The sequence below is a fragment of the Acromyrmex echinatior genome, chromosome 8 (assembly GCF_024713525.1).
Source record: "Acromyrmex echinatior isolate Ae372 chromosome 8, ASM2471352v2, whole genome shotgun sequence".
NCBI lineage: Eukaryota > Metazoa > Arthropoda > Insecta > Hymenoptera > Formicidae > Acromyrmex > Acromyrmex echinatior.
The window spans coordinates 9,581,727-9,609,541 of NC_141859.1; the positions used below are offsets into that span (position 1 = coordinate 9,581,727).

A 27,815-nucleotide genomic window follows, 5' to 3' on the forward strand; every position below is an offset into this window, starting at 1 on the left:
TTCATATGAGAATAAATTAATCAGTCCAATAGAAATAGTTTTGCATGTCAAATTATGATTTATAATCAAAGGTAAGAACGAGATAATGCCCGTGTTACGATTAGGTTTATTATATAATAGTTATTTTATAAAAATACACAATGGACATTCTTACATTCGATAATGAGAAAAAGGCTATAACAAAATAGATATTAAGAAATACAATGAAAAGGAAGACCATATCAATAACGAAACTAATTATCGTATTTTTACATGGGGCTTTATAAAGGTCTTATCGAGCTGCTGCTATTCAACCATTCCTCTCTTCACCGACGACTTATTTCTCCATTTCTCCATCTTCTCTTTCTCTCTGTCTGCCTTTACCGTAAATCCAAATCCAATATGACGCGGAACATGCCACGCGTGCGAAACAAACTTATCTGCCCCAGTAAAGTTATTCCACTACAGTCGCACGAAGATGGTTCACTTATTGCCAGGTTAGTAACATAAATTCAAAGTCTCGCAAAGATCTCACAAGGCCTACTTTAAATATAATAAAATAAGAAGTATGTATAAGGTACCTGAATTAAATAAGGCTTATCTAATTTATTTTATTTTTTAAACATTTTCTTTACGAGAATATTGAAATAAACTAAATGAAAATCAAATCTTTATTTCGTTCACTCACAAGAATAAAATATATTGTTTATATAGAATATTTGTAAACAAACAAAAATTTTTTTAAGCTCTGACATTGGGCCGTAATATATACATATGAATATAATAAACCCAAATTAAAAATAAATCAAAAATAACAAAGAGGATAAACATTATCTTTCTAAATTAGTTTTAAAATAATTATTAATCATAAAAAGGAAATTCCTTAGGACTTTTAATCTCAAACATTATATATAATTATCTTTAATTTTATCTTTAATTATAACTCTTTAATCTTTGAAAATTTCTAGCAATTTAAAAGCAATTTTAGTTTTTTTAAAAAAATAGCAGCTTTGAAAATCATTATTCTCTCTGTAAGCCCCACATGTAACAAATCCCACAAATAATAATAACCATAATAATAATCATTTAAGTAGGCCTTATTTAATAAATACATTGCTTAAAAAAATATTTATACTCATTTCACACAAGTTTTGGTTGAATTAAACAAATGTATTGCTACCGATTCCAATTCTTTAATTCCTTTTTATCTGCTTCTTATGACACATCTTTTAAACAAATACTGCAAGCACAAAGCACGTTTTAAGGTAATAAATTCAAAAATGAGCCTTATTTAGTGCTGAATCTTATTCGGTTCACGATGTAAGATGCATGTAATTACTTTTAAAACCTCCCTTTCTCTTTCTCATTAGACGAAAAGATTAAATCGCGTTTCAAACAAAATATTTGAGGAATGATTTGATTCTTAACTTTATATTACAATCAAAATTGCATATAGATAGATACTTTCTTCGAATCATTTTAATTGAAATAAGTAAACATCATAAAATAAATTATCTCAATATACTGAAACGCTAAAATTCCATATGTAAAATAAATATGAAAAAAATTATAACTTCCTGCTTTATATATAACTCTTGTTTTAAAGATAGATTTAATCTGATATATATAATACTACATATTGTAAAAATTAAAACTCGATAAGAATAAAAGCTCGACGCCTCGAATACAAATATAAATACGCATATAAAATTAAATTTCATTTATAATAGCTGCATAGAGCCTGATGAAACATATACAACACTCGAGAATACATTTTCTCGCGTAACAATATAATAGAATATAATGTAACGTTATTCCCGCTCACGGATCGTCGATGCTTCTACGAATAATGTCATTGACATGGAAATGAAATCCTGATAGCGTAATATGATTGCGCAAATTATAGCCAGAAGGGATTGGTCGCACATCCAAAGTCACAGGCGTGCAATGACTGGAGAGCGTACGTCTATCCGAAGGATACGTCTCGTCAGGATTGAGGCTAACCGGGAGGATAAGGTTTTGCCGCTCGATCTACCGACTAGTCCGGAACCTGGCGGATGCACTCGCTGTCTCTATAACACGGTTCTCTCCCCTGGGAACCACCGGACACCGAGTCTCGACGACATTCCTGCATACGTGCCTGTATTAAGCTCAGCCGCGCGCGAGTTGCACGTTCTGTCGAGGTGTGTATGTATGTATGTATGTATGTATGTATGTATGTATGTATGCAGCTATCTTCCTTCGAGCGCGTTCATCTGGTTGGACACTCGCCAGAACCTCTATTACATTCCGACTAATGTCCGAACGTGGTGGACCCCACGGCTATATCACGCGAATCGCCCGAATTTACAGATATTCACTTACGTGCGGGCGTTCATCACGCGATATTGTCATGAATCAGATCAATTTCGCATAATATCGTCATGTTCCTTTTAAATTCATAGCTTCTCCCTGATCATGAACGTGCCCGAGAACAATGTAAACGATACGCAGCGACTGCACGTACGTGAGATCTCGGAAGACCTCGTTCGTTCGAAAGGTGCATGGTTGAATGGACGTGGGGTGACCGATAAGTCGTCCACAACTCGACTCGAGAGACCCGTGCACTCGATCTCGTGTCGTGCACGTACGCGTTAAGGGCGTCGCACGGTGACCCGAAAAAGAAAGCGTAAAGACAAGTAGGCAAGTTCGAGTCAGAAAAGGGCGGACCGACGAAGGATCCAAATAGCATGTACAATCGACGTATCAATCGTTGGTGAGTCGAGTGGTCGAGGGAGGCGTGATATGCACGTAAGATATCCCGCGAACTCGAGCGACCCTGGTTTTTATATCGCGAGAGAGAGAGAGAGAGAGAGAGAGAGAGAGAGAGAGAGAGAGAACAAAAACGTATACTTTTGTGCAGAGATTAAATGACTGTTGGAAGGATAGAATATTCGAAGCGCTGTATATTTGAATTGCAGATAACCTACTTTTGCAAACTCCACTTAACTTCACCGGAGGAGAGGATTCGTCGAGAACGTTGCTACGACGTAAACTCTAATCGAATGATCGAACATTCTTCGCGTTTCCTTTAAAAGTAAATTGCGTCGCGAAACGACTGTCTCCACTGACTCTACGTTCACCACTCTCGCCAGGCTTTAATTTTTGTTGCGGAAAGCTCCATCTTTCCCAACTGTCGCAGAAATATTCTTTTAAATAACGCTGATTGTACCGCCAAGCAGCGCTCTCGGCATTTAATATTCGAGATGGTTGTCGCAATTACAGAATGCGCTATCATTATACGCGCGTTAACTTTTGCATAATTTCTCCTGCCGAGCTCTGCTTGCAGTTAATTATGATCATTACGCGCGAGTAATCGCTCGCAGGAAAAGTGGACGACAAATCTCGCTTGAAAATTTCATCGCACTACCGTGGCGTGTAATAAGCTGACATTTCAAAATTTCGCTGTGTTATCATTGGTTTCCTCCCGCAGAAGTATATCGCACACTCATATCTTCTCTAGGCAATCAATTCGCGTTACTGACTCAACGTTAAATCTGAAATTCAAGGATATTATCGCGTCGCGTAGATTATGATTGATTTGATTTAAAAGACAGGGTCGGAAGTGGCGCGGAGAAGACATATGACGGTCGAACCATTACGAAGGAGCCAATAAATCTCTCTATTATCTACATAGAAAAGTAATATTTATTTATATCGTCTAGGAAAAATTACTTAGGAAAAAGTAAAAGTAGCTTATTTATTTATATATCATCTTGACAATCGTTCTCTCTGTGTCATATAATGAATTAAAAACAGATGACATTTTATTCTTAATGGATTAAAATCCATTTTTGCAAAAACAATATCGAAGATACCCGGTTTTTCTCCCTGCTTTCATAGAGCAACGGATTATAGAGCCAGATGTTTGTACAAGAGATTCGGGGAGGCACACTATACTAGGCTTAGCAAACTGTCATAAATTTTCAGGATACAGGGCTTAAAGTATTACCCAAGCACGCGCTATCCTCTCGGAACATTTTCGGAGTAGACGAATGGTCAATATCATCTACTTCTAAAATAAGATTTCGTCATTATAAATAATAAATTGCAATATTATTACAAAATCATTATTATAACAGATTTTTTACGTACAGTGAAACAAAATATGCCTCATTTGAATTTTGTCAAAAATCGATTTCAGCTGCACAAAAAAAATACGTAAACGGAAGCGGAAAACATTTAAAAAGTTTTATAAATCGAGTAATAATTTCAATATGATTATATTTAGTTAATTAAAAGTCAACGATCATCATCATCCTTTCTAAGATGAGATCTTTTCTAAGACAAGAAAACCTTACAAAAATATGACTACAATGATAGAAATAATAATAAACAAAAACGTCGATGATAAATCCCTTTTCACCACTTTTCCGATCCTTTAAAAGCAAAGTTCACTCACTGTAGCAATATAAATCCAGAATCACTTTGGAATTGGACAGCCAAGACTTATTCGAGATTAGCAACCGTGAAAGATATGATTTTATGCGGTTACATCCAAGCCGTCCAACGAGATGCTTGGCGAATTCAGGAGGAGGAGGAGACAGTCGGGAGTAATATATGCACTTTCCAGCGAAGGATTATACGTCCTTCCACTGTTTATTTGCTCCGTGTACTACTTAGAACCCTGACATCTACCGTGTCGCATTATTATTCATAGGCTTTCTCTTTCCCTCTCTCGGAAGTCTCGTCATCCTGGGCGCATCTATTGATCCTTTCTCGCGCGGAGCGATTTTTCCTTTTTGCAAATAATATCGTACAATGCTTTATACGCGTGTGTAAATAATTAATTGCCTCAAATTGCATCACCTCGTTATTCTTACAACAAACTAGTAAGTATAAACCACAAGATACATAATTGCTGATCGTAAAACACAGACGCGGACTATCTACTAGCATCTGAATATCGAACGAGACGATAAACTATGTCTCCTTTTTCCACCAATGCTGGGAGGGTAGCTTTCATCGAGCGGAAGAATCGAATAAAAACGACACATGTTTCTCTCATCGTATCTAGATAAATAGGTTAATTGCGTACAATTAATTAATACTCGGGAATCTCGTTCGAAAATTCGTAAATAAACAATTATACAATAAAATATGTATATATATATATATGTGTGTATATAATATATATAAAGCTTTATCAAATACATTGGTAATATTCAGTCGTCTGCTTGCGAATCACTTTCACAAGAATTACAATTAACATGTCAGTTGAATTTCATAGTGTAGATGTCGAATGAAACTCGAAACTACCGAGGAGGAAACTGTCGTAAGTTAGCAAAACGATCGGGTAGACGATTTAACCGTCCGATTGACTACTGTACGAGTGCCTTGAATTTCTATTCGTCACTCCTCAGGAGACCCGGACAAGAAAGCTGACACAGATTGCGCGTGCTAGGATCAATACGCGGATTCAAAGCAAATAGGTTAAAGTGCTCAACATCCATCGATACCTCGGTCGATACGTTGCACGCGAACATTTAATACGATACTCATAGTTGTTTAGTTCCGATAGTTGTCTACTACTATTCATAGTGCGGTTGCAAACGTAATAACATATAGAAGGTAAAGAAAGAGGATGTGATGATCGTAATGACCAAAATGAAGAAGCGTTACGGCGAAACGAATAAATAATTATAAATTCTACTCACAAATCTCACTAAACAAATCTTTTTACAATGGATAACAGGCTCAAATAGACTTCTACCTGGCGCCTAATTAAACGATTCTACTTTATACTCGGTAATTCCGTGTTTTATAACACATTAGATCGAAAGACACTATGAATCTTTTTACTTCGTAATCAGACTTACACTACTGTATAATTCATGAACGATACGAGTAATATCTGATTGGGCTACATTATTTATCGCATAACGAGATTCATAGTTGTATAGTAGTAATACGTCAGCAATTTTTCTAGATGTATAAAATCGGCGAATATATAGTTTCTCGATTATTTTCTTTTCACTGCATGTACTGCGGAGAAAAAGAGACATCGTAAAATATTCAAGTAAGAATATGGATGATGTTACCTTAATTTGAGACGTATAGAGGGAAAAATAGTATCCTCATAAGTATTACAATGAGATGCCAATTATCTAGACAAATATGTGAATAATAAATAAAAATTATGGAAAAAATCTTTTACAAAGTAAAAACAAGACATATATAAAAATATTATAAAAGTATTTTTAAATTGAAGTTAAGAATTTTTATTTATAGACATGTGTAGGGAAGACCAGGGCTAATAGACTCATTTTCCAGTTTCGAATTTTTACAGACGAAATTAAGCGACTTATCGAAAAAATGAATTCTACATCAGTTACTACGTACGTTTGACTAATAATATTTAATAATAAGGGGAAACTAATAATTAATATGAAAAAAAATGCATTTTTCTAATGCATTCTACCTGATTCAACTAGCCCCGAGGTAATTCGATTAAGATTATTAAAATAAAAATTAATGTATTTTAAGCTACATCTTTGGCTACATATTAAGCTTTTATAAAAATATATTTTAAAAACAAACATTCGCTTCGCAGGACAAAACAATACTTCTTTTTGCAAAATTGGTTCATTTCAAAAATGATTATTTAATAATTATATAATACATGAATAACTTATAACAATTTAAATCGCAATAATAATAAATTAGGATTTCTACTGAGTTTTCTGGTAAATTACATATGCATAACGGGGAATATTTTGCAGTCAGTAACATATCCTCTATTCTTTTTAAGCTAGTCCCTTGAGATTTAAACTTACATTTATGCAAATATAAATAGCATTTAAGTCGACACCATTTATGAATAGCAACGAGAACCTCTCTACTCATCTCCGTAATTAAAATATTACCGTAATTACTCGCGAACCAGATTTTACCGTAAAGAAAGATTACACTTTGAACTACACGAAAACGTAAATTGTGAACGGCCGGCAACCTTATTGAAAACTTTCCCTTCTATCTTGTTTCTCTGGCATGACTCCATATCTTTCGAACAAAAATGAAACGATTATCGTTCCCCAACGAAATTTAGCGAATCCTTATTGTTCTCTGTTCTAATCGTTGACATTCGATGAAGAGGGGAGGAAGACAGAAAAGGATAAACCACTGAAAAGCAAGTAATAATTGTCAATGTTAATTAACAAGCAATCGAATATATAAAGGATCTCTAAAGATTGGCCAAATATCGATAGAAAGCGGAAAAGTAAAGAGGGTAGGAAAAAAGAAGAATAAGAGACAAGGCTGAGAGAATTATTCTCTCTTGAAATGCAAATTCATTGAAATGAATTCCGACGCGATGTAAGACTGTCGCAATACTCTGTGCGAAGAGAAAAGAGAACATCTCTCTGCTTGCCCACCAAGAAAGAATTTTTCGAGTTAATTTTCTCGCAGCGCCGAATGATCCCTCGAATCCTCCGAACGGGTATTTATATTTTCGTCGGCCCGTTGACTTCATCTCTTTTCTCCCTTTTACTCCTTTTACGTTGGTCGCATTTTTTCTTACGACTTTTTTGCTTTAGCCACCGATCTTAAAAGAAAAGAGACACAACCAATTTCCTTACAGCTGTAATTATCGCCACAACACGCACTTAGCAATTATATTCGCTACAAAATTGGATCAATCGATTTATTCCATTTAGAATTTCTATTACATTTGAAAATTACACGAACAAATCATAAAGACTCCTCTTTTACATTTTCTAATTACCATTAGTAAACGAGCGAAATGCTCAATTCTTATCGCATATAAAAATGAGACAAAGAATGTCATCGATGCAAAAGAAATGTTTCTTTCTTGTCAAAATTTTCTCAAAACAGAGAAACGACAAGAACTCAAAGACCCGACACAGATATTCGCGCAATCGCTCTGAATATTTTTTTATTTCTAATGCCAAAAAATACGAAAGCTACCCGTATAGTCGTCCGATAGATAGCAAACATACGCGCTCTCTCATCGCGGTCCAGCCGCGACGAAATCGATACGTCGAATGCGACGCACGTCGATTCCAGAAGGGCTTTTCGCCAACCCGCCCTCTGTCGCGTTCGAGTTCTCATTTCATAGATTTCCGGTATCTTCGGTATCTGCGATACGAGATTATGTATCGTACGTATACGGAGCATAGACGAGGCTTACGGCGGGGACGCTACTCACGGACGACCCTGATCTAAGCAACTGGCTTTATGCAAATCATATTTTACGGGATATGGGCACGCGCCATCTGTCTGATGGAGAATCAAGAAGGGTTAGGGATCTGGTCCGGGACCAGAAATCCTTTATTTAATAGCGGTATCTCATGCTACCGTACTTCCAACGGGAATGCTCCTCGTCAAATCGCAGATTGATGTTAGAATGGCGTTAAAACAATTTATATCCTCCCTTACGGCGACGGGCTTTTCTCGTGGGTGTTGTTAGAATGATAGGGAACTAGTCCTTAATTCACGGATTACATTCCCCTAACTGCTACAGTTCGCCCAGTCTTCACTGCCGTCAATCTGCCGTCGTATTTCTCTTTGTATCAAACTCTCTTTTTGTTTCTTCTTTCTTGATTATATGCGACATACTAGTTATATTTTCACCCACATTAATGAATAAAGATTGATATAAATAGTATCGAAACTTTTAACATGCCATGCATTTTAGTGAAAGCAAATGAATAGTACAGACTTTTTCTCGTCAAAAAACAGCAAATCCAGAAATTTTAAACACTAGAATTAAAATGATACTTGACAAAGAGCGGTAAACTATAATATATATAATTGACGAGAAAAAGTTTGATATTTTAACGACGTTTATTGACTGAAATGCTTAATCTTTCTTATACTAGTCATCCAGTCATTCAACTGATTTTGCTCTCCAAGAAAGTATGATTGACCATCTCATGTAGAAATATTTCCGGTATCAACTCTATCAAATGGGTTATTAAGATTATTAAGCGTGTAATTTCTTCACCTAATCGCCCTTTATACTGAAAATAGTTAAAAGGTTAGCCGAAACATGTATACTAATTTTTGAAAAATTAGATATGTAATTATATTTTGATGACATTTTTATTTATTGTGCACCTTTCACAGCGCTAATTTCTAGTAGCCGTTTTTCGTTGTTATAACATAATATTACTTTTAAAAACTTTGTTTAATATTTCTAAAAATTACCTCTCTTTATTTTGCATAATTGTAATTACCTTGTAAAATCCTGCAATTAATAAAATCGAGCTACCGTGTATACGTTTATTAAATGTTCATAGATATAAAACTAACGTCGCAGGAGCTGCTTCGAATTGCCATCATAAAGAATCTCTTTAAGAATAACAGCTTTTTACCGGAAGCTATTTCAAAGTGAATTACTCTCTAATTAAGACTCAGGTGAAGCGCAGGTGTCTATTTACGAGCAATTTGTGATCCTTAAAATCCTCGGAAAAACTCGAGAAAAATCAATAACACATTATTATTTGCGCTAATCGTCATCAACGCTTCTGCTGCATCAATGCGAATCGCAAAATAGTTACAAACTGAAGTAGTTTAAATGATTTATGCGCTGCACTTTATGTATAAAAAATTAACTTTGCAGAAAATATTCTACCATGTTAATAATGTCGATAGAGCGTTACGAAACAAAGTAACCTTTGTGTGTGCTCTGAATCTCTACGAGACTTTAAAGCTCTCTCGCGGCAGTTATGCGCGTATAACGCTTTATGCAAAAATCGCATGTGATATAATGCAATCAAGACGACGGAGAAGTCGCCGACTATGCTTGCGGGCTTTGCATATTTCTCTCATTTTTTTCATTATACATCACTTTGTTAATCCTCGCAATGCTGCAGCTTTTGTTATCCGTCGTCTCTTATTCCATCCACCTTTATAGATAGATCCCGTAATACGTGAGAACGTATCGCGAAAAGCTTTGGCAAAGTCACATACAAAGTTTTGTGAACTCGCCAGTAGCAATTGCATAATTAAACGTCACTTGCGAGATGATGGTCGAATTTTCGTAACGATCAGCAAATTTCCGATACAGAGAACCGACTCTATTCCTAAAGGCTTGAGTTGGTAATATTGTAACATTAGATCTGTTCACGTTGTGGGTTTGAATTCTTCAAAAATTTTTGCACTTAAAAAGGATAAATATATATTTAAACATTGAAGAGAGAGAGAAAGCAAAGATGCTGAGTGCAAAACGTAGTACGAACAAGCCTATTGACAGACAGTCGCGAAACAACAAATTGTAAATAGCATGAAAAAAGTCGCAAGAAGAGAGAGAGAGAGAGAGAGAGAGAGAAGCGAGCAAGGAGTATGTATAAATGTAGCTGTCGGTAGGATAGTTGGCAACGTAAAGCCTATCTCACTTTTAGAGATGCGAAGAGAGTTTTACGTAGCGCTAGTTCTTTTGTAGATACGACTGTAGTCTATAACGGTTCCTGTAAAATTAATGGAGCACCTACCGTGTTGTGGGTGTGCTTACAGCACGACGTAGACATGAACTATTCAACAAGCGCGATAGACGCGCATTTAGTAAGAGTGGATACGGGTGGAAGCGATGCTTAAGGGGCCGCTATATATTTTGTTGGAAGAGTATCGAAGTCGACGTCAGACTTTCCAAAGCGTTGTAGGCATCAGGTGCGGCGGTATCGGTTTATCGAAAATTTCTCAGGGCACGCCTACGCGTCCGCAGACGGCAGAACGTTTCGTTCTGACATGGGCCAGAGAGGAAGTGTCGTAACTCGGCGCATTTACAGTGATAAAGTATCGCGATGCCGCACGCACTCCGCCAAATTACTAACTTTTCTCAGAAAGTTTCCCCTCGCCGTATCAATATGCGAACATATAAATTTGTGAGAAGATGGGTGAGAAATCGTGAATCAAATTAACAATATGGAACTTGCGCCAACTTGAAATAAAAAGTACAAATTTATTTAAAAAAAAAAAAAAAAAAAATCTCTCCATACAAGATATTATTGATTCTAACAATGGAAGATATTATTGATTCTATTATAAAATTATTTCTTCCAATGATCATCGCGTTCCATTGATCACACTTTGATATGAAGCTCGATATTGTAATAATAAAACAGCACAAAATATCAGAGGCAAGAAGCTCATAGATTGTGTAAATATATTCTACGTACGAAGTCCGAAAGTTACTTCATAGCTTCTGATCCATAAACATTTTAATGGTCAGTGGTTACATCTGCAGCACGTATTTACGATGGGCGTAAGTACGATATTATTGCGCTCACGTTGCCCACGCTACGCTGCATTCCTCATCCCAGACTTCGAAACGAATATCAGAACAAATATGGCCCATTCCAACATGTTTACGTATATACTGCTCTTCTGCTTTACGAATATTCTTGCAAATTTCAAAATCGCTGCTATCTATCATCTACTTTTATAAAAAAAAACTGTATGCGTTAATATTGTTTATGAATACAACTTTAACTTAATAGCTCAATAATAGCAGAAAAGCAGGAGTCCCTCATATGTGTATTTTTTCTTACAAATTTGTTATCAAGAGTTTCAAGGGAGACTCAAGAGAGAGAGAGAGAGAGAGAGAAGCACTTTCTTTGACCGTTCTCTTGCGAGATGCCGGAAGTCATCTTGAGGCATGCGTACAGAAACATTCCGTTAATCGTAAAGGGTATACAAATGTTGCACGGTGCATGGGAATGCAGGAGACATCTCAACACTGCCGAGTAATTACTCTAAATGGTGTAGACGACGGTATTCCGTACACGTAATGCGTTGCATTTCGAGAGAGAACAAGGTAGTCACATTTTGCCAGCGGAACGTATATTAAATGAAAGGACGCATGACACAAATAATGTTTGTAATAGGGAAGGTGCTTTAAAGCGATGTAATATATGGGATAATGTTTCACGAGTCGAACAAGAGAAAGCTCAAAGCGATGGTTTAGTTATAATTATACTATTACGCATAGTATTGACCACAATACAGTCATATCAAATTCATTTTATTAAATGCTGACATTGCAAATCTAATAACATAATGAATATTAATTCTAAGGGAAGTTGATATTGAGCTGTAATAAATTCCGCAATTTATTCATGCATTAGACGTAACTTTTGTTAAAGTTAGATAAAATATACTGATTTTTGCAATGAGGATGCAAAATATTATTCTAAAAGAAAATTATAACATATTATTTGATATTATTCTCCGTCTATGAAATATGGTTCATATATAATCGTGATATTCATATATCTACATATATGTATATCAATTCATCACACTTCTTGATATAATTTTACATGGACAAATGAAAATAGTTTCTTTATTTGTAATAATGGAGACGTAACGATTGACATAAAATAAATTTTCGTACGTATGTAGTATCAAGAAATAAACTCAATAAAATTACATCGGTTTCAATTTTTGGTGTGAAAAATGTCAACTGCGAAAGCCCCATTTGTCTTGTCTTCGAGACAGCTTTCGTTCTTTCTTTTTCCTCATCCCTTCCTTTCTTTCAGAAGCTTTGCCAATCCGGGACTTGTCGAAAGGCCAATTTTACACGACGCGCAACTCCAATACTTTTATCCGATAATCCCCCAGTAATTGGATAAACCACAAAATAACGCGAATAACTGACTATTGTGGTCGACAGTAGTTTGTGTCGCGATATCGATATCTCACAGCCAAGAAAATATAATCCAAACTAAGAGAACATGTTTATACAATTTACGAAAACAATATAAATCAATAATATTCTTTATAAGATCCATCACTTTCAACACATAAAGTGCCTCTCTAGTGTGAGGCACGTACATATCTTTCAAAGAGAATAAAATATCCAGTCTGACAATTTTTCCTTACGCTTGAAAAATATATACAAATATATACATTTATACCTTCTCCATCTTGTGATGTGTATACGAACTCCGTCAAAGCGTATATATCCATTCTTTGAAATTCTAATTTAATTTAGAGAATGGTTAGCTAAAACATTAAAATGGGAAAAATAAAATAAGATATATTGTAATGAATGTAACACTAAAAAGTCCTCATAAAGCATTTCCAGTTTATGGCTACTTCAAAGGCATTTTACTATGGCAGAATACAGCTCTAAAATCATTGTTGATGTCATCATTGTTTTAGCAAAGTTACGCATTAATATTAATTTATTTACAAATTTGTCGTACATGCAAGATCGAGGTAGCGTTTGCGTAGTACAAGGAAAAATAATTACGGAGCAAGAGAAATCATAAGGCAAAAGCATAAAACGTGAGATGTAGTACTGTGATGATTACAACGCGAACAAAAGAGGACACTTTCAGTTTCCGAGGTCTAAAACCCGGAATTAAACTTCAGAATTCTTGAATTGAAGAAACTTCAATTATCAGAGCGAAGACAAGGTTCGTTGAGTAAGGACTGGTAAGTCATTCGATACAGTCTGTGAGCGAGAAACATTACGTTGTCGTTATCCAGCATCGCTGAGAAAGTTCGCGCTACGCGCGAACTCTATTTTGTTCTGTTATTAATAAACCGGCGAAGCTGCATCACTGCTGCTCCGCGCACCGTATTGTCCTACCTCGCACAAAGAACTCGTACACTTTCAACTTCGGCCCTTAGCAACTACCATTCGTGAAAGTTAATTCGGTCACGAAGTCGATAAAATGCAATCTGGCGCAAGTAACAAGGATCGAACCCCTTTGGGAGATAATGCGCGCGAGCGTATAGTAATATAGTTAACTGCAATTACACGATACGATAGAGTTTACCACGGCTCGTGAAGCTCGCGAATAAACAATATATAATGCGACGTATTATGCGAAAGTGGAAAATTTCTTTTAATTTCTACAATTTTTATTCATCTACCAAGTTATAAGATAAACACAAAAATGTTTGTGTGTGTTGATGTGTATCCGTGATGTTTCATCACGAACAAAGTTAGATCCTCCGGTGACCTTTCTATTCGCAGGATCCTTGTAGTGAAAGCAAAGTAAAACAAATGACCGCAACTTTCTACGAAGAAAAGGAATTTTCCCGTCGGGGATATGTGTCAGCAAGAAACTTCCGGATGAACTTTGTTTGACTTGTATCCGAAGGAATCGACGTATCGAATCATATCGCTTAAGTTAAATAAGTTTTCCCGGATGAGTTTGCCAGTGTATACAGCATTATGAACAGAGGATGAGATGCTAACTTTCGATGGAGGAATAGTGCCGGAGGAACTTTTTCATAATCCGGTCTATTATCACGTTCCATACGGGGGAGGGGAGAGAAGAGAGGGGGGGCAAATAACTTGTGGATCGCTCGATCGAATATTCGAGAAGAATCGTGTACAGCAAAAGCGTGACAACCACAACAGCGTCGATATTAATTCAATTTACTCGAGAACTCAAAGAACCGAAGTGATCGGAATCTTTGAAATACTCCGAAAAGATTATACGTTTCATAACTCTCCGTCTTCGAGTTGGTCGCGAATAGTAAATTCTCAACAACTAGGTCAAAACGAGCGGCGCATACTAAGCTTGAATTTTAAAATTGTAAATACTAGGTCGTAATCATATACTTATATTAAATGCATACGTGTTTTTCATAGTCTTCATAGACTTTGAGCGTCACTACTTATTTTCCGTCGTCTAATCTTACGACCTCAACTTATGAACCGTGGATTAACTTTATTAGCACACGACAATTTGCATACAAAGCAGCGCCCGCATCAGATAGGATTATGAAAGGCAAACTTCCTATTTTATATAATAACTGCTGCTCCTTTTCCGTTATTAATGCATCTAATTAATGCATCTTGTCTTATCGATTCAGGATGAATCAGCTTTACGATAAGATCTTCAGGCGCCGCTTGAGAAGAGAAGTAACTTGAATCTTTTACAAAGATTTACAAAAAAATTCGAAATTAAGCACAATGGATTATATGTGCATATTACAGCGTAGAGAGAATGAAATCCGAATCGGCCGGACTCAAACAATTCAGTGCCGTTACACTCGCCACAAACATTCACGATCGATTAGCTTTGTAAGCCACCTCACTATCAAGAGTTCACTTCCAAAGCAGACAATCGGTTTGAAACACGGTACGTACATCGATTAACATAGAGTGTGTACAAGACTCTTTATTTGTTTTTAATTATTCTGCTAATGAAATTAAACGGTCTCATAATATACATAATATTACAGAAATTTGTAAATTTCATCAAGTCATAATAACAAAATTAATTACGTTATTTTAAACAAGAAAATAAATAGATAACATCTATTTATATCTCTAAAATATTACATGTTCATTATTTTAATTTTTTTCAGCCACGTTGTCTAAGAGATTGATATCCAAAACGATCTAAAAATAAGAAAAATAAAAATAAAAAAAAAGACGGCATCAAGTAGTGAAGACATACACACTGGTGGATCTTCGTTATCTAAACTTTAATCAAACAAAAAAATACTAGATCATCTCGTTTGCTAGAAGTCGACCTGATCTAGCAATTACCGAAGAAATATTGCCGCTTCGACAAGCAAAACTGACGGAAAAATGTAAATATCGGATTGACGTCGAGCATGTCGGGATGGCTTCAAGCGGAAAGAAACTAAACAGGGGTGGGTGGGTGGGTAGATAGGTAGATGTATAGATAAGTAGGTAGGTAGGTAGGTAGGAAAACTTGCTCTTTCTCCCTTGTAGATTCGCGATGTCGTCTCGCGAGAACTCTCGAGACTCGCTACGGTAGATAAGGTAAGAGGAAAGCACGAATTTCTACGTGCTCGACATACGAGCGTGGTCGACTTCGCGTAACAGAACCGGATTTCGGATTCCCAGGATCCCATTGAACAACACACCACGGCTATATCAACCGGCGTTGAGTCGTATGCAAATCGGTAATCGCGCACGTGCAGCACGCACATAGTACACGCAATTGCGATATCCTTTCACTAGCTAGTAGTACGAGTGCCTTCACGGTGCAACATTTTCAAGCATCAAGTACTTCTATTATGCGCAGCTCGATGAAGCAGTAAAGAGATACATTTCTTTCAGATGTTATTAAATCTCAGTTAAATAGATCGTAAGCGATTCAATTATAACGTATTATGAGATACTGCAAGATGCTTGCTTTAAATATAACTTAAATTTTTATTTACATGTCTAGTTTACCGAAACAAATAGGATTTATGGGAGTATAATAACATGCAAAGTAAAGAATTTCTGATGTGTGCTAAACTTGAGAGAGAGAGAGAGAGAGAGAGAGAGAAAACAAAAAATATTTAAAATATCGTTTCTAATAAAATAATATTGAGATATAATACATACGAGTTAGAATCACAGATTTAGATATAGATTAAAAAACTGAAAAACAATTAAAATACCAATAAATAATACAAACATTATAAAAATTAAAAAACTGTAGTGGAGATATTTCTAATCGTGTCAAGAACAAGTTACGATTCGAATGGTCCTTTTACTGACCGTGCTCGCTTAACGACTTCGAGTATTCGACAATTCGACAAAGAACAGAACAGCGACATACCGCTAATAGTCGCGCTTTGATTAGTTTATCTAATTAAGTTTTGAACAAGTTCTACCACTCTGACCTTAATTTCGCCAAGAAGTTCACCAAATACCGAACGCAGAGAACTCATGGCAAACGACCTCTTTGGAGATCACTGTGGTCAGCGAAACCAGTATTGGCGAACGAACGACGCAAATGTCATCGAGAGAATTCGCTAACTTCGTGTACTTAACAGGAACTCGATACCGCAGATGCGGTTCTAGTGAATGAAAATTAGAACATGAATATATATTGACGCTCGATTAATTACTTATATTTTATTGCAATGACATTTTAGAAAATATTGAACTAGGGTAACCGAATGACCTAGAAAAAGTATATAAATATGATATTTTAAAATAAAATAATATTTAGTTTTTTCTCGTGAGCCAATTTGTTGAAATAATATTTAGTCAATTTATCGAGAAAATGAATTTATTAGTTATTAATAAATTTAATAAAAAGTTATTATTAAATAATAAAGTTATTATCGAAAATAATTATCCTGAAAACAAGCAATGTAGGTACAATATATAGATGTAAAAGTATGTGAAAGCATCATAATTATATTAGTACATTTAATTCTGTAGGATTCATAAAATACGAAAATGTATTGAGATGCTACAACATACATTGACGATATACAGACAATACAATATTTTTAGTGGAATCCAAGCTTTCTTTTATGAGCTCTCTTTTCACCTGTCGCTTTATGAGCTCGGGAATAGTGTGGTCGACTTTATGCCGAGATTTCCGCTAAATAATGGGCATATATAAAGAATAAAAGAGAAAAATCGAGTTAGACGGATACGGAAAGGAGCTGTGCAGTAACACAGAATATACCGGGCATTTGATTTTCATCTAGCCAAGGCGGAACAAGCTCGGCTTGAATATGCCTTTCAAAAATAAAGAACAAAAAAGGGAGTCGAGGGAACATGAACGCGCGCACGGGAAATAGAAGTGCACGATGGGCTCGAAACGAGGAACAGGCAAACTAGGAAACGCGAGTGCAGCAGTTACGGGATTAAGCACAACTAAACATCCTTTAAACAACTCGGTCATAAATTCGCTGGGAAGATTAAGACGCTCTGTGCCGCCCTTGGCACAACCTCTCCTTTCGGCGTATGCCCTCGAGGTTCCGAGACGTTTGCACGAGTATGAGAGGATGGAGGAGCTTGCGGTTCTCACAGCTTTCATCCTCAGCCATTTCTATTCTCTCTCTCTCTCTCTCTCTCTCTCTCTTTACTCTTCCCTTCCATCCCATGTTCAACGTATGCATATTCTCCCTGTTCTTCCGCTGTTATCCGTCTCTACCGAACTCTTGGCACTCGGTAAACAGACTTTAACTAACTACGTCTGATTATTGCGACTAGAAGAGATAAATTCATTTAATTTCATCCCCCAGACCTAGCAATATTCCCTACAAGTAGCGTTGGGGACACTAGGCTCCGCTGTTGTTGAAAATTAAAGAGATAGAAAATTATATTTAGGAAAATTAACAACGGGATGTTCCGATTTGACTACGAATTTCCCGAAAATTTCGCGCTCGACTGTAGCAGCTCGGATGTTGTTCACATCGGCGTTCGTTAATAATACCAGAACCGAATGAAGCAGACGATCGATGAGAGGAAACACTATGGATACCGTCGCTGCGTCGCGTCGTCGAAACGGAGCAGAGATCGTCGCGTATATTATAACGATGTTTGCACGAGATATACGCAATGATGGCGCGGCACAAAGTATCCGATATCGATGGTGATCGATCCTATATGGAGCCAGTTTCAAACTCGCGTCTTTGCATTGTGTTTAACTTCGCATAAGCTACTTACATTAGTTTATATATGACCGTGTATATACATACGTATCCATCTTTCGACTTATTGCCGCGGTAGAACGAATCGCTCGGAATCGACGCTCAATTAATTTTCCTTATCCTGCGCCTCCTCCATCGTTGCTTCGGTATAAATAGAATTCTTCGTGAATTCAATAAAAGAGATCACGACCGCTGATAGCTGACTCAAGCGAGTCGTGCGGTCTTCTCTCTCTCTCTCTCTCTCTCGCCCCCTCTCCCCCCTCTCTCTCTCCCTCTCCTCTCTCTCTTTTTCTCTTTCACCCCATTGGGTGTATCGATTTTCCTTCAAAACGTATTATAGGTATTCCGAATATACTTTCCGTGTCGATGAGTAGCCATCCGAGATGATGGGCCGTTAAAAGCTGTTCTCGGTCAAGTGTGGTAAAGTGCTTGTGCACGGATCGATGGAAACGAACTCGCGCGACGTTAAATGAATGCCGCTAGTGTCTAGTAGAAAATCTTGGAGGAAATTCTCCTCTCAAAAATTCATCATCCTCTTCCGACCATACGTACGCTGTTTCCAAAGCAAACACAGTGAGTTAAACGTTACCCTAGACATAATATTGACACTAAAGCATCTACGGTACTAGCAGTTGGTGCATTTACTCTTTAAAACAAAGAGAGACATCCCAACTTATTTTTCTAAATATATCTTTATAAATTATTACAACATACGAATGAAAAATCGGGGTACAAAGCTGAAAGTCTTTTTTCTTCCCTCAAACAGAATAGATTTTGCTTCTCAGGATAGATGCGGGGAATCCCTCCCTTCTCCCCCATCGAGATATTCATTCTCCACTATCTGAAGCCAATGTTATTGCTCATCGGATAAATTGAAAAATAATTCCAGCTCGTTTCTCAGTAACAATATCTATCCAGGTCACTTGGAATTACGTTACATATCGATGGTACCGACCAGAAAAGATGAGAGTGAAACAATAATCAAGAATTGATCATGAAAAGAAATGAGGAAAAGGCACCAAGTACCACAACGCGATGATTTCAATCAATAATTGTCAAAGAAATATTTTTTACTTTTAATTATCTTCTGACTAAATCGTTATATCTCCTAATCTATCAATAAATAAAAAGCTACAGATACAGAAGCTAAAAAATGAAAATACTAATTCGAATTAATATTTCATAGTCTCTCTCTCTCTTTTACAATACAATATGCGTTTTGTAGAAAATATTCCCTATATGGGTTAGCATGTTATTATCCCAGGTTCTTTGGATACTGAAACATTCTCCATGATCTCCTTACCGAGTCTCGGTGGATCAAAGAATAACTTTGCGAAAAGGGAAGGAAAGAATGGCTCTCGTTCGCTTTGGAAACATATGTCTTCGAAGTTACGGAGCAACTCGAGCAAACTACGGCCATTTTAACATTAGCCTTGTAGGTGCCCCTTGAACTTGCGAGCTTATTTCGCCGGCTCGCAAGGCGTTCGAACCACATTAATGGCTTCGAACAGAAATTTGGCCGTAACTACATGCGTTTCAGTTTACATGTTGTAGAGAGCTGTTAACATCGCGTTTTGAATAGACGCGAGTGTAACGAGCTACCGTGTATACGCATTGATTAATCGATGCAGCAACAACTCGATTTATTAGAGCTCTAACGAAGCTTAAATCGTGACCTGGGTATCAACGCTGGACTTTAAAAAGATGTGTATTTATAACATTACCCATTTTTATACCGTCTACAATTTATTTTCTCAACATAACTGATGGATGATCAAAACAAAAATAGAAGTAATGACCTGCCGATAATACTTTACGTGTAAAATTTACTTTTTCTTTAATAGAATTAAAGCATCCCTTTTTATAAACTGACGTCAAGTTATAAATTGTTACATGACGCTATTAAAATTTGTCCATGATGTCCGCGACAGTATCTATATACTTCACCCAGTTTTAAGAGAAAACTTTGGTCTTAATCTTCGTGCGCGTATATCATCAGCCGAAAGACACTTAAAAGTAAGTTTCATAAACTCATCGTCAAGTATATCAGCGTATCGCCCGTCGACTATGATATAGTTTGGTTGATATTCTGAGTTACAGCGCAAGTGGATACTTGTCTCGCTCTACGTGCAGATTTTTTACGAAATCCAACCTCTTAGTACGCGCGCTTTATCGCTCTCTTTCTCTTCCTTTCCTTCCACTCCTCCTCCTTTCTCTTTCTCTCTCTCTCTCTCTCACATACACACTCACACACACACACACACACACACACACACACACACACACACACACACCACAACGCGCGCGCACGCAGTTATTCTCATTATCGATTCCCGTTCCACTCCAGTAACGTGAATAGGAAGACGACAATGCGTGTTATCGGTGACGCACTACTATTCGAACACGCCTTTCTATTTCTTTCGCGATACGCCTCGCGATAGTGGAAGTAATTCAATGCAAGTGCTCTCTTATTAAAGTGAGAGAGACAAATTCGGACAGGTAATGAAGAATTGCTATTATATATAAGGCAAAAGATTGACATTTCGATTTCCCTCTTGTTGTGTATTTGGACAAGGAAAGAATCGTAGGAAGCCCTCTTGTTTGCTGGAAAGAAAAAGAAGGGTGCGTTTTAGGATCTCATCCCAATTTATTAAAAAAACTCGGAAACAATATATGACTCGTGATAAATATCAAATCATTTTAATGGTATTTCTTTTTTCACGTGTCATCGATCGTGCCACTTTTGTATATCCACATTCTACAATTTTTTTGTTACAAAAATGCTTTATTATTACTGATTCGTTATTTTAGCTAATATAAAAACTTTCTTTCCTTCACTTTATCTAGCAAACAATATCAACGCAAAAATTCAATTGGTACAGAATAAAAACTGAAAATTAGCCAGGAAAATTTATTATTCCTAGAACAGTATTGTGACAGTATTGTGAAGATTCTGAAAAAATAATCGGATTGTGCTGTATTTGTGGAAGCACGATTTGTGTGGAACAATAAACACGATAAACCATTTCAAGAGCTTCGTCTTATTGCTAAAAAATTTCTATTATGACACACATCCTCTGTACAATGACGGATTCAATTATTTTCCTCCTGTTATCCCATCATCCCTTTTCCGCGTGACAAATCTCTTTTACACGGAAACAAGAAGAGAGTAACAGCTTACTGACGTCAGAATAAGCCCGGCGACATGAATTCTTCCTGGAAAGTGCCGTACACGGTAACATCGGAATACCCTAGCGGAGAAAGAGGCGCGACACGTAGTTAAGTAAGTAAGGTAAAAGGCGGCTCTTCGTTTCGAACCAGTACCCAAGTTACGTCGATATTTCTTCACTCGACGTTTATAATAAGCCATCCAGCCATATCTCTCTCTCTCGCTCTCTCCCCATCCCCTCTCTCTTTTTCTTTCAAGCTTTCAAGCATGGCACAATACTGAAGGCGCCAGTTTATATACTACCGGCAACACTTTTATGCTTGAACGCGCAGCAACGTCAACGTCGCCAATAGCCCAGCACTAGCACCGAGAGTGATCTATATAGGTGCGACAAAGTTTAACGACAAACGAGGTTCATTATACTCGAGAAAACAAGGCCCAATGCATATACACGGTCGAAGAAAAATATAACGACATCGATCGCGCGTAACGACGTATATCTTGGTATAGCTAGACACGATGCGGCTTTGTGTACCGGCGGATGTACGGATGTGTGATTTTTAAGTATATATATATATATATATACGTGCGACACACCACTATAAATATACACGTAATATGTACGATAGATCAGACTGCACGGGGAACGTTCGATATCACGAACGCTATTCTATAGCTCCCAATTTCGTCGGCGCGATAGAAACTGTAGTGTATATTCCCTAATCGCGACAGATACAAAGACGCATGTGCCGGTTAGAAGTGATTAATTAATTTAATCACGCCAAAGCGCCGCGAAACGTTGATCAAAGAGAATTATGTAAAATATAGCCAAGATAGTGTGTCACACGCGTAACCCGCTTTAGCGCTTGCGTATGCGCGTAACGCTACGTGTACATACAAGGAAATTAAATTACGCGCGTAACGTTACGTTAGATCATTTTATATGACACTTGTCGCGCCCAAAGAGACACGAATTTCGCACTACGGCACTTTACATATAATATTATCTAATTGTAAGTTCGGGAAATGCTAAAATATCATCCGTCAATGCAACCTTGTTTCACCATACAACCTTCAATCATCAGAGTCTGGAAATTAGAGTAAAGCTATTGGAGAATATCCAAAGTTATAGGTGAACGATCGGATAAGAGAGGCGATGGGAGATGTAGATGGGTATCGGATGGATCATCTTTATCTCAGCCGATTGCATTGTTAGCATGAAGCGTATTGTTTGAACGTCATATTGGCACGAGGCCTCGGGCAACCAATCAGCGTTTGCGGTAGCCGTGCCTTATCAAAGATTTCCACCTAGCCGCAGGGCTTAAATCAACCTATATATCCTCCGACGATCCTTTCTCTAGTTTACAGAACTCTGTCGCGAGGAGAGCAGCAAACTAGTACCAGCAATAAGAGATCAACCCTAATTGCCAGACTTTGGACAAGAACGCTCGCGCAAATGAGCGCGCGAGATATCGCTGTTGAAAATCTTTCAATACATCGGACAATTTCAATCGAATCACGTTTGGCGAAACTAGGAAAAATTAGGAATAGCGATTCCCGATAACACGCATAATTATTGTCGCGTTCAAAGACTGTGCGAACTCACGACAATTTATGACAATTTAATTATCCGCGCACGCGATACACGTGTGACATTAATTAATATTCATCGATAATGGAATATTAGACAACACGTCTGTCGTAATATAACCGTGTGTTGCTCATCAAGCAATAATAAGCAACGGTAATTACTCGTTAATTGGATGACACCACGTTTTAATAACCATTTTGCAATATGGAAACGCGCCGACAAGTCGATGACAGGTCGGTATGCGAAAATTCTTGGGACATTCATAAACGATTGTGCGGAAATATCATTCTGACCATTGTTAAAAAAATGAAAAGAATGAATAACTTGGGCAAGACGAAACTATGACTGTATCACTGTACTTTCACATACGTCGTCCATATCTGCATAGTCGGATTTATACGTTCACTTTACGATCTCTTTCCCTCTCCCTCTCTCTTTCTCTCTCGGCGATTTTAACGTAAATCTCTCGCATAAGGTCGTCTTTAATGTCATATCCAGCGGTCTCCTCGTCAACGAACGCTCGGTAAATTGATGACGTAATTACGGGTCTCTGCTTGCTCGCGAGCTTACCTGTCTTATGGAATAGCTCGTAACGGCCGATCGGAACCCATATCGTTCTACCAATGAAAATACGTAGGAACACGTACGTAACGAGTCGTGCTAGCGACGTGCTGCTACAGCTGTCGAACATCCGCCGGTGTACGTGTAACTACCCTCCAAACGATGCGCAGCATATGTGTGTGTGTGTATGTGTGTGCGTGTGTGTGTGCGTGTTCGTGCGTATGCGTCTATGCACGCACACATAGGATGGTCGCGCGGGAAGATAAGTACCGAAGGGATGAAAGTAGCGAAGATGAGTTCGAGTTTGGTCCATGATGCGCGTCTCGTTAATTTTTCACCCCGTGTCGTTGCATTGTTTGCTTGATAGAAGGGTGTTTATTGCTAGCAGCTCGAGACAAGAACTATCGTGTTGCCTATATACGTTATTACGCGAATGTACAAGGGAGCGAATGTACAACGAGCACGACTCTGTGCCACTGGTTGCCACGTTTTAATGATCTCGATTTAACAAGCGTACGTAAGCCGCCTGCGAATCTCACAATAAGAAAAGAATGTACAAAACGAAAGTTCTAAAATGAAACCGGATTAATTAAAGGATTGAAAAGATAGTACAGATTAATGTTATACAGACGTGTACATTTTATATTAACGTGTATATTTGTGACCTAAGATTTTAATAAAAAAAAAGCCCATCATCTATAAATATATATAATATATATAATCTATATATATATAATTAGATAGCATTATGAATAAGATAATATGAGAAGTTGTAAGAACTGATAACATTTTTCATGAATAAATAAAAAATTACGTTCTTACGTTACAAATGAAATTTCTTGAAAAATCTAATATAATTTCTTTATATTCTCTATTTACAAATGACGGGCAATTTGTACATATTTTATATAAATTTCAATTTATTAAATTCAATAAACTTACTATTAAATCCTCCCTCTTTTAAATATTAAAATTTAAAATCCTTATTATAATTTTCTTAATTGTAACTCATTCTTCTCTAACAACTCTACATTTTGATTTGAATTAAAATTTAAATTCAATTTTTCAATTATTTTATCCTAATAAAATATTGTATAAATATTGTAAATATTGTATAAAATATAATATCTTTAAACAACAATACATAAAAATATATCTAGGTTCATCCTATCGTGGATTATCAATTATAAAACAAATTCCTCTTTTTTTTTTGACGATATTTAAAGATGATTCTATTAAAGACGGTATCGCGCTACATTCAATTCGGTATCGAAATTGATAGCGAGTAATAAAACCTTCTTTCTCGGAGTAGGTCGGATATTGAAACAGGTCTGGCTCTATATTTCTGTATTTTTGCTCTCGTCCAAGCGGACGGGAGAGTCGTACGGTAGCGGATCAACGAGCAATCATACTTGAATAGGCGCCACGCACACGAGAGAGGCCAGCATGCGTATCCGCGTGTACAAGCGTGGACGTACGTTGATTCGAAATCATTGTGCCGTACCTCGTCGACAATCGAACCTCGACGAACCTCGAATTTCGTATGCCACCGCACGAATTTCCCCTCGAAACGGATGATTCGCGTGGATGAATCATGGGCAGAAGGTTCGATCCGTTCCTTCTCACGGAACAAAAATATCGTTTTACGTCGACCCGATAAACAAGACCACTGTCCCACCGGCGCAACAATCAACGGAGAGACACGTTCTAAGGCTTTCACGCGAAAATTTCTTTTCGGCAAATTTAATTTGCGAATTTCATGCACTCGCGACAAATTTTTCTATATACTTATATCAAAACGCGCGGTCGGTAATATTATACCGCTGAAATATAAAACCTTCGTGACACGATCACAGACAATATCTATGAATAATTTTCTATAAAGAGTAGCGCACGCGATAAGGCGTCAAGAATATTAAATATGTCTGATCTAGAAATATATTTCTGAGTAACTGTCCTACTTCTGTAATATAGATATACAGAAAGAAAATTAGATTAAATAAGATTGTTTGACAAGTGTTTTTATATATATATCGATATGATAGCATTAAGATCGACATACAAATGATTCCAAATTTATGTAAGCTGCATCTCAATTATACTTTTAATATTTTTTTATATAATATTAGAATAAAAGTTGCATCTCGGAAAAATAGAGACACACTTATGACTGTTTATACGTATGTCAATTCCTACATGATTCATCCGCACATATTTTTCATATTGTTTTTTTTTTTCACGATAATATTTATTGAATATTCTTAAAAGCTAGTGCAACGCATTCAAAAATACCACAAATATACATATTTCATTTAGAACACTACTACACTCGTAATACAAACAACGCGTTACACGAATCCATCAAACGCGCCATCGCCATAATTCAACCGTATATATTTCGACCATATCTGTGAGTTATTTCATGTTCCGTGTGGCTCGTAATAAAAAAATACAAAAGGGCGCAAAACCAAAAGCAAACGGATAAATTGTAACTGTTATAAAACTGGTCATTTTGTATATATTTTAAAACGCGGCGAGCATAAATACGTTTGTTCTTCGTATTCCGGATATTGTTGAGCAAACAATAAAACTACGCTTTATATTATACGTTATTAATTTAAATACTGTTATCCTCGAATAATTCTTTAGATACAGTCACGTTATTTTTAACGTTAAAATTTGTTAAACAATTTTTCTGTAAAATGTTGTCATCAAAGTACAGCAACGAAAAATTATTAAGTACTATTCATTTTCATTTTTCGACAAATTTGCATGATCCACTCGGAAATTAACAAAACTTTTCGAAAACATTAATTTGTTCTGTATAGCAAATTCAATTCTAGATTGCATTCATCGAAATAAGCAGTGTGCGGAATTAAATAAATACAAAAGATTACAGAATTCAATAAATAATGAATTAAATATACATTTGTATCTATTTTCCGCTACACTTGACAATTACAACGGTGAAATGTGATCAAGATATGACTGAGTGACGATGACCAAATTTTAACTCAAAAAGTCTACAAATATAAAACAAACTACAATACATTCGTAATTTTATATTCGTAATATAATTTATTTCGACGAAATATCTCAATTTGGAATTATAAGGAATATGGTACATACTCATGCAGAGCTTTTTTCGATTTTTCGAAACGTTAACGTCTTTTAAACTTTTTTTTGTGGTAAATTTCCAACTTGTCATCGCATCGGTGTACTTTGGATAGAAAGACTCACCATTATTAATCGCAGCTAAAGCGACGGCGCCAAGCAACCATGCGACGACGCTGACGGCGGACATCTTCGTTTCCCTCGTCGCGGTTTCCTCCTCACATAATACGCGCCTTCCGTGCGTTAGAACGAGCTGAAACAAGGAAGACGCATTACGTTAAACCGCGCGTGTGCGCGATGTCACAAGATATTACAAGTTCGGTCGCACGTTTATCTTACAAAGGCGACGCTTTCGTAAACGCCCGGCTAAGTGCTGCTGTTGCCAGAGCACTGGTGAGGAAAGCCGAGGAAACGATTGTGTTAGCGTCGCAATTTGTTACGCGTAATCTCGCACACCTCCTCCCGTTATCATGCATCCTATTACTGACAACAGCAGATGCCGCGCGCAATTACTCGATCAACTACAAAAATATTGTGACAATAAATAATCTCGCAACAAACTGCTTTTCAACCTCCGCTTTTCATTTTCCTTCAGTACATCGTACAACAGTTTAAAATAAAGTTTTTCATTCCTTGAATTACATAGGTCTTTATTACTCATTATTTAATATTTAGGATAGATAATCTTTTCCCTGAACATATCGAAGAATAAAAACAGGATATTCATTTTCGTGGGCGTATCATGAAATTTTTTCGGGGGGGGGGGAGAGAAGAACATTTCTAGCCAAGGATACCAAGCATCAACTGTAATAAGAACCAAAAAAAGGGGGGAATTTTGCTACTATACTGAAAAGAACGTCACTGCAATTTTGTTGTTGTGACATTTACAACGTAAATTTTGAACGTTAATAAATTCCATTTGGATATTTTTACAGCTTTTAATATCTCCTCGTACCTCATTTTGAAGAAGAAAAAATGTTACGTTTTGTAAATCATGTTTTACTTATTTCTTTAAAGACT

The 27,815-nt window shown here is 36.7% G+C and overlaps 1 protein-coding gene across 5 annotated transcripts in view; it reads right to left on the bottom strand.

The window, feature by feature from the left end:
* LOC105148322 (neurotrimin) overlaps nt 1–27,815 on the bottom strand; it is a 378,921-nt gene that overhangs the window by 296,954 nt on the left and 54,152 nt on the right. For 4 of the 5 annotated variants that reach the window (XM_011059981.2, XM_087408694.1, XM_011059983.2 and 1 more), the window contains exon 2: nt 26,922–27,048. In XM_011059981.2, coding sequence (XP_011058283.1) covers nt 26,922–26,985 — 64 coding nt within the window. In that variant the 5' untranslated portion in view covers nt 26,986–27,048. Of the gene's footprint in view, nt 1–26,921; nt 27,049–27,134; nt 27,329–27,815 lie in introns of those variants that run through there. The other variant, XM_011059982.2, reaches the window with a different exon arrangement.